The sequence below is a fragment of the Electrophorus electricus genome, chromosome 15, assembly GCF_041902795.1.
Source record: "Electrophorus electricus isolate QZ-2024a chromosome 15, ASM4190279v1, whole genome shotgun sequence".
In the NCBI taxonomy this organism is placed as follows: domain Eukaryota; kingdom Metazoa; phylum Chordata; class Actinopteri; order Gymnotiformes; family Gymnotidae; genus Electrophorus; species Electrophorus electricus.
The window spans coordinates 2,264,758-2,277,425 of record NC_137511.1 but is presented as its reverse complement, the minus strand read 5'-3'; the positions used below and the strand labels follow the sequence as shown (position 1 = coordinate 2,277,425).

At 50.1% G+C, this 12,668-nt stretch overlaps 1 protein-coding gene across 11 annotated transcripts in view; it reads left to right on the top strand.

The window, feature by feature from the left end:
• myocd (myocardin) overlaps nucleotides 1–12,668 on the top strand; it is a 62,204-nt gene that overhangs the window by 43,018 nt on the left and 6,518 nt on the right. For 10 of the 11 annotated variants that reach the window (XM_081698338.1, XM_035533723.2, XM_035533721.2 and 7 more), the window contains 7 exons: nucleotides 5,270–5,335; nucleotides 7,915–7,970; nucleotides 8,158–8,233; nucleotides 8,641–8,805; nucleotides 11,065–11,225; nucleotides 11,899–11,994; nucleotides 12,379–12,653. In XM_081698338.1, the coding sequence (XP_081554464.1) occupies nucleotides 5,329–5,335; nucleotides 7,915–7,970; nucleotides 8,158–8,233; nucleotides 8,641–8,805; nucleotides 11,065–11,225; nucleotides 11,899–11,994; nucleotides 12,379–12,653 (836 nt within the window). In that variant the 5' untranslated portion in view covers nucleotides 5,270–5,328. Of the gene's footprint in view, nucleotides 1–829; nucleotides 1,636–5,269; nucleotides 5,336–7,914; nucleotides 7,971–8,157; nucleotides 8,234–8,640; nucleotides 8,806–11,064; nucleotides 11,226–11,898; nucleotides 11,995–12,378; nucleotides 12,654–12,668 lie in introns of those variants that run through there. The other variant, XM_035533719.2, reaches the window with a different exon arrangement.

Below are 12,668 nucleotides of genomic sequence, written 5' to 3'. Positions count from 1 at the left end.
CAGGGATGCTCCGCGTCCGCCTGTCAGGCCCGGGCCGCCGGAGCGGCTTCCTGTTAAGCACTTTCACCTGCTAATTACGCCCTCCCAGCTCTGACCGAGGCGCAGTGCCGGCGGGCCGCCCCCACGCCCCCGCCCGCCGAAAAATGGACTGCTCGCGAGTCAAGATGGCCTTAAGTAAATATTTGACCACGCTTGTGTATTGGACCACTGAGCACTTTGTGCAGCGAAGAGAGTGGCCGGACTGCTGGGTGCCATTAGCGAGTTGGAGTCCTCAGATTCGTTTTTAGTCACCGACCAAAGTGCTTTGGAAGCAGCAAGACCGGGCGGCTCCGCGCGGGGTAAGGAGCAAGGAGAACTCAGGAGCAGTGACACTCATGTTCTTGCCTTTCCAGCTGGAGCTGCTGTGTGGGATCGAGGGTGGCACAGAAGTGTAAATAATTTGAGAGTTAAGGACTGTAGAACACAGCTCTGTTCAAATAATTCTGCTCACAGAAATGGCAGTGCGGAGCAGTTCTGATGCAGTGGCTTCGTCTTATTCCAAAGAATTTCGCCGCTGTCGAGCGTCCTCCCCTGACTCATCGGCTGGAGGTGCTGTTGTGTGGGTGGGCTTGTTTGGAGTAAACACCCGGATCCACAGGGACAGTTGGAGCAGAGCTGAGACTATGAGGTTGCAGCCCCGCCTCAACCCCAGCCCACCCCCAGGCGTAGTTGTGACAGCTTGTGGGAGCTGGAGGAAAGGCTGTCAGTATTCTGAGTGGAGATTCTTGCCCTTAAGATAAGATAAAAGTACAAATATACACACACGCAGCCACACCGACTGTATAATACTATACCGCAAGTTTCAGTTCCCCATCGGCTCTGCTTTCTAAAGAAATGTGGGAACCCAGGTATGAAAAAGGACCGAACTCAAAATGGAGACTCATCTAGTTCAGGATTATCCAGCATGCTGTGCCACTCCTGCCAACCAGTATCCATTAAGACCAGATGTGGATCTGAGGAGAAGTGTTTTGTTCTGTAGGGAGTTTTGTTGGACAAAAACAAAGGGTTTTAATTCTCATGCTCGACTCTCACGCTCCATAGCAGGTCCCTGTGTGTGTGTGTGTGTGTGTGTGTGTTTGCGTGTGTGTGTGTGTGTGTGTGTGTGTGCGTGCATGCGCGGTGCAGGCAGCCAGCAGGGGCAGCCCGTCTGCCGAGCTGTTGGGGGCTCTAGCAGTGAGCGTTAGGAGGAGGGCTCAGCCCTCCCCCCAAGTTTAAGACCCTCCTTGCAGCAGGAGCCCCTCTCAGTTTCTGTTGTGGAGCGGAGACCCCCACCGCTGTGTGGGACCCAAGCTTCTCTCCGGAGCCTCGCGGGCTGGCTGAATCTCTTCCCGCCCCGTCCCGGGCAGCTACGTCTCCGTCTCAGCTCTGTCTGTGGTTAGATGCTCCCGGGGGGGGAATACGTCTGCCACTTTCCGGTCGCTCGTTGGGACACTGCGCCATCGGTGACCTTTCTGCATACCACACCGGACTGAAGCGAGTGGGCTTTTTCGACACAATTGCCGTGGTAACACTCTGACAGCGGATTCCCACCACATAACAGAATGACTCTGTTGGGATCTGAACACTCTGTCCTCATTCGCAACAAGTTTAGATCAGGTAAGCCCGTTCCCATAGGAACCCACCAAGCTTACTTTAGCCAGCTCTCGGTGACAGTGCTGTCAGCTGCCGAAACCTATCAGTTGTTATTTCCTGTTTTATTTTCTTGTCTGTTTTACTGTCATGTGCAGATGACATTAACAACAAAAAGGAACAAAAGAAACAGAGGTTGGTCATGTGTGTCTGTAAGCGTGTTAGTGGCCTGCGCAGACACCTTCGCTGTGGGCTTTGCTCTCTTTCATTCTGAGCACACAGCACCTGTTCCTCTTTCTGAACATGGGTAGTTCTAGTCAAGAGTCTGCTTCCAATCACCCGCCCTGATTTAAGCCAGATGCCAGAGGTTATCCGATGGCAGAGGTTTGCATGCCCTTAAACGTCTAGAGGGCTAACAGCAGTACTGCTTAAGCCCCGCCCCCAACAAGTGCCAGGTCAAGCCGCGTTAACCATCCCGTATGTCACGGTAGCGTCTTAATCGCCTCTCCGTCTTGCCTTCTCCTCTCTCTGACCGATAAGCATCTTTCAAAATATACGTCCGCATGCGGTCTACGGAAGTACTGTGCGGACAGGCAGGTAGAGTGAACAACAGCGCCACCTCTCTGTCATAAATGATACTGACCGAGACAGACCTCTGCCCTGTGAGGAAGATTAAAACTCCGGTTGGGGACTTTAAAGACAAACTGGCGACAGTCCGCGCTCTTCATTCACCTCGATGCCAGAGGAACAATTCCCCCGTGCCTTTAAAGAATGTCACTTCACAAAGTCTCTCTCTCTCTCTCTCTCTCTCTCTCTCTCTCTCTCTTTTTTTGGTTGACTAATTGCTTACCAGAAATTCCAGGCAAAATTGAGCCTTTCCCTTCTGGTGTTTAGAGCAGCAGGGCTGGGGGGGAGAGGAAGGGAAGAAGAGACGCTTCTCGTTCGCACACTGCTACAGTCAGGAGGGCTTAAAAGGCTGCTTGCTTTGACCACCACACATTAACACACTAATACCCCACAGATGCAGGACTGTTTACACACAGATGTACACATTTTAGTTCCATATGGTTCCATTGGCTGGAGCTGGTCGCCTCTGTGTGAGTGAGTGTGTGTGTGTGTGTGTGTGTGTGTGTGTGTGAAGATAGAGATCTGCTAGTACATCCCTTCTGGACATGTTTAACTCAGGGAGGAACATCTTTAGAGGTTGGAGGGCTCCCTCCGCCCACTGCCCTGCTGTTACATAACTACCGTAGCCATACCAAACATTCAGACGATTAAAGGTGTGTGTTGTGTGTGTGTTGGCTTCCTTGTGTGTGTTGGCTTCCATAGCTTCATCCTTGCAGATGAAGCTATGGACTTTGTGCAGTTACAGAGGAGACTGAACATCTTTTTCTTGCTGGTGGTTGTTGTGGTGGATTATGGCCCATAAAATACTCTCGGCTGTCTGGATAACGTGCTTGAGGAAGCGGATTCTGTGTGTGTGTCTGAAAACGTACACTTCCTGTCAGGTCTCTGACTATATTCTCCGTTTTGAGCTTGCATTTCTCTTCAAACAACGTAGTAGTACTAAGTACTGCTGATATCCTGAAACGGCTCCAGCTCCGTGAGATGTGAGAGTGGGCTGGTCTGTTGGACCAGGGCTTCTGCGCTACGGCTCTCGGGGATGGTTTCGATCCAGACAGAACCCGTTCAGGTAATCAGGGGCTGCAGGCTACTGATTACTTGGCTCAGGTGTGTCAGGGAGCTGGAACAAAGAAAAAATACATACGCCAGTGCAGGGTTTCTAAGGTTTGCAACAAGAACCTCTGTTTAAACCTCCGTCTGCCTGTGTGTGCGCGCTGCAGGGAATTGGTCTCAAATCACTGACAGCTAGAGGGAATTCAGCCTTCCATGCCTCTGAAATCCTTGACAAACTTATCTGTAAACATGCTGGCTGAGACATCTGGAGCTCCGGGGGTATTTGCCGCATTTCCTCTCGGGTCCTGTTTTGATTATGCAGTGAATATCCTGCACGCAAGTGCCTCCTCCGTGATCAATGGAGCTGCTACTGGCACACCAGTCTTCACGAGACACACCAGTCTTCACAAGCAAACCCTGTTAGGTGCTGAGCTAAACAGCCAATCAGACGTGCTGGAGATGTTCCGACTGGGACAAGCCGCCCACTACAGGAGTTGGTTGTTCACCTGGCTGCAAATACCCCACAAATACCTCCTTTGCATCATTTTGAAAACACCGCCTCATTGCTGTTCAAGCATTTCATCTCCGCAGAGCGTTCGTTTGTGACCGTGCTGAGCTGACACAGAAAAATCCATTTCATGTTCGTTCGGAAAATGGTAACAGATTATTCAAAGCAGCAATGAGGTTCAGGGGGGAAATTTGACAGAGGACTGAAGGACAAAACGTCCCTGCTTCAGGTCCTCACCATAGCTCTTTATGGCCCGAAGACAACGAACGCAGCTATTTTAAATCATTAAGAAAACCCATCTGGTTCTGATTTTAATGGGAGGGCGATTTGATCAAGAGTGTGGACGAAGCTGTGATGGGTCTTATTGAGGGCATTTACTGTGGGCAATCTTGGGTTTGGAGTTGGTTAATACCCTCCCTCTCTCACACACAAAGCAGTGCATTTGGTACCCGGGGGCACGCTCAGATTCAAGTCTAAAGGTTTTGTTTTTTAAAGAAAGCCACCAGTTGCTCTTCCTGTAATACTTTCCCACTCATGTGTACCTCTGACAACAACAGGCTCCCCAGCCAATCAGTTACAAGACTGAAGAGTGCCACTGTCACATCAGTGCTCTGCCCGGCCTGGTTCCGACAGAACCACTCCAGTCTCGTTCCTGCGGCTAAAACAGGCTCCTAAACTGTCCAAATCAACTTCCAAGTAGAGCTGGTGATCAGCTGTGTTTCTGAGCGAGCTGCTGCCTCCCAGATCCGTGCCAGATCCCTGCACGCTTTTCCCATCCCGCCCAGCTATTTGACCATTAGCAGCTCACGCTTCTGTGGTTGGCGCTGTCTGTCTGGGTTTGGAGCACGCCCGGAGCGTGTTCTGAGGAGAATCAGATGTTCCGCTGTCAAGGTGGCTCTTGTCCAGGCGGAGACAAGGCTCTGGGGGTGTGTTTCGTCCACGGATGTCCTCTGCTCTCTGCAGCCCTGCACTTTACCGAGCTGGGGTGTTGAGCGCATATGACATTTCACGGCAACCCGCTACCTAAAGCTCGACGTCATCGCTGACTGTCAAGCACAGTCAGTGGGGAGACACACACGCCCAAAACAAAGAAATCAACAGGCCCACAAATATTTCTTAAAACAGGATGTAAGTCTATGATAAACACAGCTCCTGGCTTTTAAACAAATCCCCCTACAGTGTGTGGTCCCTGTGGGCGTGAGGGGTAGTGAAGAGGGGGTGTGGGGGGTCGCTCATAAATGCAGGAGCCTGTGCTGTGTATGTGTGTGCATGTGTGCTGTGTAGAAGACCCAGAAGACGCTCGGCCATCTCTGTATGCCTGCAGGGGATGATATGTTCCCAAGTACAGATTTATGGCTCGTTCCCTAGTTTCACTTATGATGAGTCAACTTCTCTCTCTCTCGCTCTCTCTCTCTCTCTCTCTCTCTCTCTCTCTCTCTCTCTCCATCTCAATCCCTCCTTCCCTCCCCTCCACAGTTCTACAGTTGAGGCTCCAGCAGAGGAGGACGAGAGAGCAGTTAGCAGACCAGGGCATCATGCCTCGTGAGTAACACGTCTTCTTCTGTACATGTCACCGTGACCTCCCGTCCCCTCCCCCTGTCCACCGAGCGCTGTTTCCCGGACGTGTCATTGGTGGAGAACCATGTTGGGGGGGGGGGGGGGGGAAACAAACCCCAAAGTGCTCTGGCCCTCGTCAGGTGCTGTAGTGCAGTGCCGAACGTTTGGCCTGCCTAAGCCAATCCCCAACTCCCACCACCCCCCTGGGGGAAGGGCTTTATATCTCCCCTCTCCGTGCAGAGCTGCTGCCCATGTCAGGCCACGGACAACCTGTCCCTGCCCTTGAGCATAAGAGGTGCCAGAGGCTCAGCAGCAGTGCGTGTTAAAGCCTTCAAACATCATACAGGCCCAGAGATCAGAACATCTACCAATTTTCATATTCTGTTTGGGTGTAAAAATAGAAATATTACCATCCTTTGTTCCATAGGTTAGAAAATTTGATCAGTGTTTCATTTGAAACTAATCATTAGTTTCATATAAGGATACCGACAGTAATGTAACGGTAGGAAGTAAACAGTAATTAAACTGTCTCCTTGACAAATGAAAGGCCTGCCTACTGAAACAGGTCTTCCTAGTCAGCCACACATGCACAGACGATGAATAAAGCACATGATCCACCCAGCCTGTGCCCGGGACGTTCAGACGCGCCACAGCTTGGAGAAGCATGCGGAGTTCTCCTGCAGACAGGCAGCGCTGGTCAGATAACTAGCATGAGTGCGCACAGGAAAAGAGTCCAGAGTTCTGCCCAGTCTTATCACTGCCTGGGAGTCTGCCAAAGATAAAGGCGTCAGAGAACATGATCGGCCGGTCTGCGGGCCCTCTAAAAAGACATTTTGACGGCTGTATATCTATTGATTACAGGAGAAGAGGTGAAGCTGAGGGGGCAGCTGTTATTCAGCAGGTAAAATGTTTTTAGAAAGATGAATGTCAGAGCTGCACAGACTGGCACGGGGTAATCAGAGCAGCAGAACCACACTCGTTAGAGACCGCTGTGAAATCTTCATCTGTGCAAGTGCTCCAGTCCCCACGTCTGCCTGAGCAGTGGGTGAGGTGTTCTTCTAGGGTGGCTTTCTGCTGAAAACTCATCCCCTCCTCGTGCCCCCAAGCACTTGTGTTGTTCGGTTTTCCTCCCATTTTCCTAGTGTTCCTTGCAGTTCACATAATCCCTATCCCTGGCATCCGTTCGGAACACAGGACCGATCCAAGCTCTGCTGTGGTGTGTCGGTCTGTCTCCACCGACGCACACCTTGCATATCGAAGGGCTCATGTGAGGCTAGAATTGCGAAATTCCCTTTGCGGATGGAATATTTCAGTCTTCCCTCTGTTGTGTGGGGAGGAGGATGGCCAGCGTGTATGCCCTGTGTATACATTTCCCCGGGAACATCTGGTGTTTATTAGCCACTTGAAAGCAGTTTTCAGGCCTCTCGGCTATGCTGGTGTGTGGCTGGGGAGGAGCCGGGGGAGGAGCCAGCAGCTCTGCAGGGTCTGCGTGCAGCGATGCTTTCTCTCTGTTCTGACAAACCATCCAGGAACTTTTTTTTTTTTTTTTAATGGTTGATGGCTGGTTGGTTTGTATCTCACTGGAATATATCTTCAGACTGAGCTTCTACTGTGCAACTCAAAGCCTTCTTAACATTGTCAGAAGGGTAAACTAACTGCCTCTCTGCAGGCTTTAGGGCAGACATGCAACTTCAGAGGTTACCTTTGGGGTTTAGGACACCAAATGAACAACAGCTGCTACTGTTCCTCTGTTATATTTTGTCATGTTATATGTTATGTTAGGTTTACCAGGCCATGTTAAAAGCTTCATGGTTGTGCATGGCTTCTTTATTAATAGGTCAAAGGGCAAGAGAAGTGGTCTGGGTGATGTCTCGGACCGAGGATTAGAAGAAATGTAAAATGCTAATCTTATCAGCATCGTTAGTGCTACTTAATCAGGGAGAGACCCAGGAATAGGACAGAGCACTGGGGCATGGCACATAATCAGTGCAGGTGCCGGAAGGGGAGATCAAACATCAGGCGAGGGGGCATAACAGGTTCCTACTCTGACCACAGTACAACAGTAAAACAGCTCTCGTTCTCCTTATTCTGTCTGTCCTATGAGACAGCAGGTAGATATGGACACAACAGGAGAGACTCAGAAAGAATACCAACTGTACTGGACGTGCTTGCCTGGAGATCCCAGATAGCATTTATCTACAATTGCATAAGCCAAAAGTGAAAATCAATATAAAGTTTAAAATAATGAAACGCACCCAGGCTGCCGAACTTTACTGCCAGGTTTGGGGTTTTTTTGTTCTTTTTTAGTAAAATTACCATAGATTACTCCACTAAGATTTTGCCAGCAGCCCAAATCAATGCAGTAATTCCGTTGTTGCAGTCCAGCTAAGAACTGCATAAAAGCTGTAATTGAGCACAGTGCAATCTTTTGGAGTTGGGGGGGTTAAGGGTAGAGGGTGCAGGTGCTGCCAATTAATATTTCTGGAGGACTGATTAAAAACAAGTGCCCCCCACCGACAGAAGCACGTCACATTCATTTAAGATCTTTGCATTTGTCTTTCCAGCCCTGAAGAGCCCGGCTGCATTCCATGAGCAGAGGAGAAGTCTGGAGCGATCCAAGGTGAGAACCGCGAGTACCATTATCTGTCTGACATGGTCAGCCAGACGCAGCGGTTGGGGGGTGGGGGGATCGAGAGATTATCCTCCCTGCATGCACAAATAAAACTGGTGTTTTCAAACACTCAGTTAAACATTGTAATTCTGCTGTAGGTCCGAAATTAACTGAGGGGCTGCTCACTCTTTTGCAGACTGGAGATTATCTGAAGCATAAAATCGGCAGTAGACCAGAGAAATCGGAACTTATCAGCATGCATATCCTACAAGGTGAGACCTTCAGCGCGTGAGCCAGGAGCCTGCACCAGTTAGTTCAGACATATGACATCATGTGTTCTTCATGCATTCTGCCATGAGGTCATCAGAGGTGAAGGTTCCCCTGGCCACCGAACGCTGGAAGCACTAATAAAAATACAGCAGCTGTAAAGAAAACAAACTACATGGGTTTTGTTTTTTGGCAGCAGTCTGGTACAACCAGGCTGTGTACATGAGGATCGTTCTGACACTTTGGTGAAAGCCCTGCGTGACCAGTGATGACGGATGAGGCCCTCGGGCGTGTCCCGACTTGGATCCTCACACAATAACTGTTTACGCTAGCCATGACTCTGCTGCTGCAGTGTTTGTGCACGTGTGTGTGTGGATTAACTATGCTTACGGTTGCTGCATTCACCGCTCAGACTCAGCCGTCGAGGGCTCTGCTCAGGAACCACCGAACAAACTGAGGCGTGCCCGGCTTGCGGACGACCTCAACGAGAAGATCGCCCTGAGACCAGGCCCTCTGGAGCTGGTTGAGAAGAACATCATTCCTGTGGACTCCAGCCTTAAAGAGGCCGCTGTGAAAGGTATCTGCACCGGAGTGGTGCACCGCAATTTTGTGCCGATTACTAACAATCACCGGTTGCAATTCGCCCTCGACCGTGCCTAAAACTCATTTCCATATCGAATCAAAGGTAAACACAGAGGAAATGGGCCATTACCGGCTCTGAAAGTTACCCACACTTCCCCGAACACTCCCAGGAGGTGACGTTTAGCAATATTCCTGACAGTCCTCCAAAATCAGGGCTCAACAAACACACACCAATTGAAGGGGCCCTTGGCCTTCGGTCACGGGTGTTATTTCGCATCGTGTTTACTATGCCATGCAACCACGCCATAGCCAAAGCCGATGTTTGCGGACGCGGACGGCAGTAAACATATGACAGTCCTCCAAAACCAGGGTTCAAAAAACACACACCGATTTAAGGGGCCGTTGGCCCTCGGTCGCGGGTGTAAGTTCGCATCGTGTTTACTATGCCATAGCCGAAGCCGATGTTTGCGGACGCAGCCGGTGGTAAACACACACACACACACACACACACACACACACCCACCCTGTGGTGCTGTGTGTAAATGTGTTGCGTAAGCCGACCGCGAGGCCGAGGACCTGCGTTTACATTACCTCTACTGGAAGACCGGCGTGTTTTATTGAGACGAACAACAGCTGGGTTTGGCCCCGCCCCTCGTCTCAGGACATCAAATGAACGGTTGCCCCTCGCTGCTCTGTTTTGACTCCCGCTGATTTATGTGGCTCCGGCGAGCCACCTACAAAGGTGTCCGGGGGACCGGAGCCGCCCCACAGCTGTGTGCCGTCCAAGGAGACCCAATCCTGCGACGCTCCCATGACCTGCTCTCTGGGTTTGATTATTAGACCTGCGGGCTTTTAAATAAGCAAAGGACTCTGGGATTTTACAACTTTCTTTGAAGGGCAATGGCAGGCTCCCTGTAATCTGAAAAGCCCTCGGCATCTGTATATATACGCCCCGCATAAATGCCCTTTGTGCTATTTATTTCAAGTAATCAATTTTTCTCTCTTTACTCCTGCTCACCCCATCAACCCCGAGAGAGCGGTGACTCTGAATGAAACGCATGCGTGATGGCAGGAGTAGGCAAGTGGGGGTCAGGTATCTCTAGGGCAGGGCTCGTTCTAGTGTCCAGACCAGTCCAGCACCGACAGGTGGAGGAAAACCAAGGCCTTTCTTCTGTTGGCGCTGGAAGGCGGTTGGGCTCTGGGGGAGGGGGCAGAGTATGTACCCAGAACACTGACAGCGGAGTGCCATGATTGAAACCAGGGCCCACGTTCTTGGCAGTTGGCTAGTCACATGCTCAGATACTGAACGAGTCTCTCTCACACACACACACTCACACACTCACACACACACACACACACACACACACACACACACACACACACACACACGCGCGCGCGCGCGTCCCTCTCGTAACCCCTAGTCTGACCTCCGCTGATAGGACAGCATCCCAACAACCTGTCCTCATGCCCCTTGATATTATCAGAGCTCCCTTTAAGCCGAAGTACCCCGCTAACCCCTGCCCCCGTGCCCCTGTTCCTCTACCCCATATCATAACACCGTGGAGCCAAGTGCAGCCATTAGGCAAGAACGGGAAAAGACCAGCACTGTCCAGCCATGGCCCAGCTGGACTCTGAAGAACTTCTGGCACACGCACACACAAGCCATGCGCCCCTCCCCCGCGCGGACGCACACGCCCGGGCACGAGGCAGCCGCGCTCCGACACGGAGAGACAGTTTTTCAAATATTTACACAGACACACACTTCAGAGCCATGCAACTCTCCTTAACTCTTCGCCGAGTGAAGATGTTAATCAGTTTTGTTTTACATCAGTTAGAGCTGCAGTCTGAGGCTCTTGGTAGGGGTCCCCCCCTTCAATCCGCTTTGTTTTACTTTGCTTTGTTGTGGGCTTGACTCACTCTGTCGTCCAATCTTTAAAGAATACTTTAACACAAAAAAAAAACAAAAAACATTTTCATCAGTGCTGAGAGTAGTTTAAAATGGTTTTAGAGTGTTTTTAGGCAAATGCTTGGTTTTGGAGTTACGTACAACATAAATATTTTTGCCTGAAATTATCCCTGGAGTCTGTATCAATAAAACGTAGCATTTGACAAAAAATAGAAACAAACCCTGAAACCGTTTTAAACGACTCTGAATCCTGAATAAAATATATGCATGTTTTTGAGGTTCAGTACTAAGGTATTCCTTTGCAGCCTAACACCTTGATGCAGTCGTATCCTTCTGCTACTTGTCCAGCGAACCATGGGAAGTTCCCCAAACAGGAGGACTCGTACGCGTTCGAGGAGGACAGCGGTAGCGAGAGCCTGTCTCCGGAGCATCCCCTCAGTGACGAGTCCCAGAGCTCAGCCGGAGCCTTGGCCGAGAGCAAAGCCAGCAGTGCCCCCTCACCCTCACAGGTCAGCAACCACCACGGCATGCTGGGATACAAGCCACTGATACTGCGCAACCCAAATCTCTATTATGTTTGCACAGTGCTTGTAGGAATATTATGACTTTTACAGATTGTCACAAATAAAAAGCCCCTAGGTCTTTGCTGTTTAGTGGGACTTCTATCTTCCAGTATACATCAATACTGTTCCACGTGTTATTCATCATTGAAGACGTCAAGTGTGTCTCTTAGTTTTAAGAGGAGTGTTAGAAATAGCTTTAGGAAGAGTACCACCTTGTGGCCATAACTTTAACTGCAGTATGCTGGTTAGCCTCCTGAGAGAGCTTGCCGAGCACATGGCAAGTCTCTGGCTTCGGGTCCAACCCTGTAGGCCAATTTATTGTGGATTTGACAATGTGATAACATGTCTTTGTGTGCTTTTTTAATTGTTAATTTTTTTTACGTTTTTCCGTGGGGCTTGAGACACTTTGTTGCTTTATTCTCAAACGTTAGGCATCAAAATCTTTACTCACTGGAGCTCTGGAATGAGCCGCTTACAGAGGCACTCAAGTTTATTTTACACTACATTCAATTAAAAGCATTTATCTACAATTTTCACGTTCTTTTGAAATTCAGTCATAATTTAGGTCTGAACAATCATTGCCAGTTCTCATGCAACATTTTAAATCTTTATCATTAAGGGCTCACATGAAAATGCTACTCAGAACCATGAAGAAAGCAGCAGCGTGCCGCCCACCCAGACAGTTCCAGCCATCCGAGTTCCTGCCATCATCAAGGTAAGACCACCTGCAGACACACAGCGATGAGAGATGACCGCTTCATCACAAACAACTGGAAGTGTCAACGTTTCATCGCCTTGTGTATATAACACACCGTATTGCCGAAGCAAAGGCCTAGTATGTATATGCGTCAAAACAATATTCAGTATAAACCACAGATTCACAGAAATAGTTTTATTAATTTTTCAAAGTGTAACTACTGCATTAGTGTAACAACAATGTAACAACCGACTGATACTGTGCTCACTGTACCACTAATTAATGGTACTGTTACACTGTGGTGGTGTGATACAATAGTTGTATGCGGCCCTTAATTAACCTACCAGCAGGCACGTTCCTGCGTCACCAACACGCCACTAACGTTTTGCTCGGCTGCCACAGTCCAAAACGTCGGACAAGAGCCGGCCCAAGAAGCCCAAGGATGTGAAGCCGAAGGTGAAGAAGCTTAAGTACCACCAGTACATCCCACCGGACCAGAAGGCGGAGAAGTCGCCTCCACCCATGGACTCGGCCTACGCCCGCCTGCTGCAGCAACAGCAGCTGTTCCTGCAGCTGCAGATCCTCAGCCAGCAGAAGCAACAGCAGCAGGGGACGCGCCAGCCGGCCACGGCCCAGAGCTTCGGCTACGGCCCGCCACAGCAGAATCCGCTGGCCAAGTGAGTTCCTCCGCC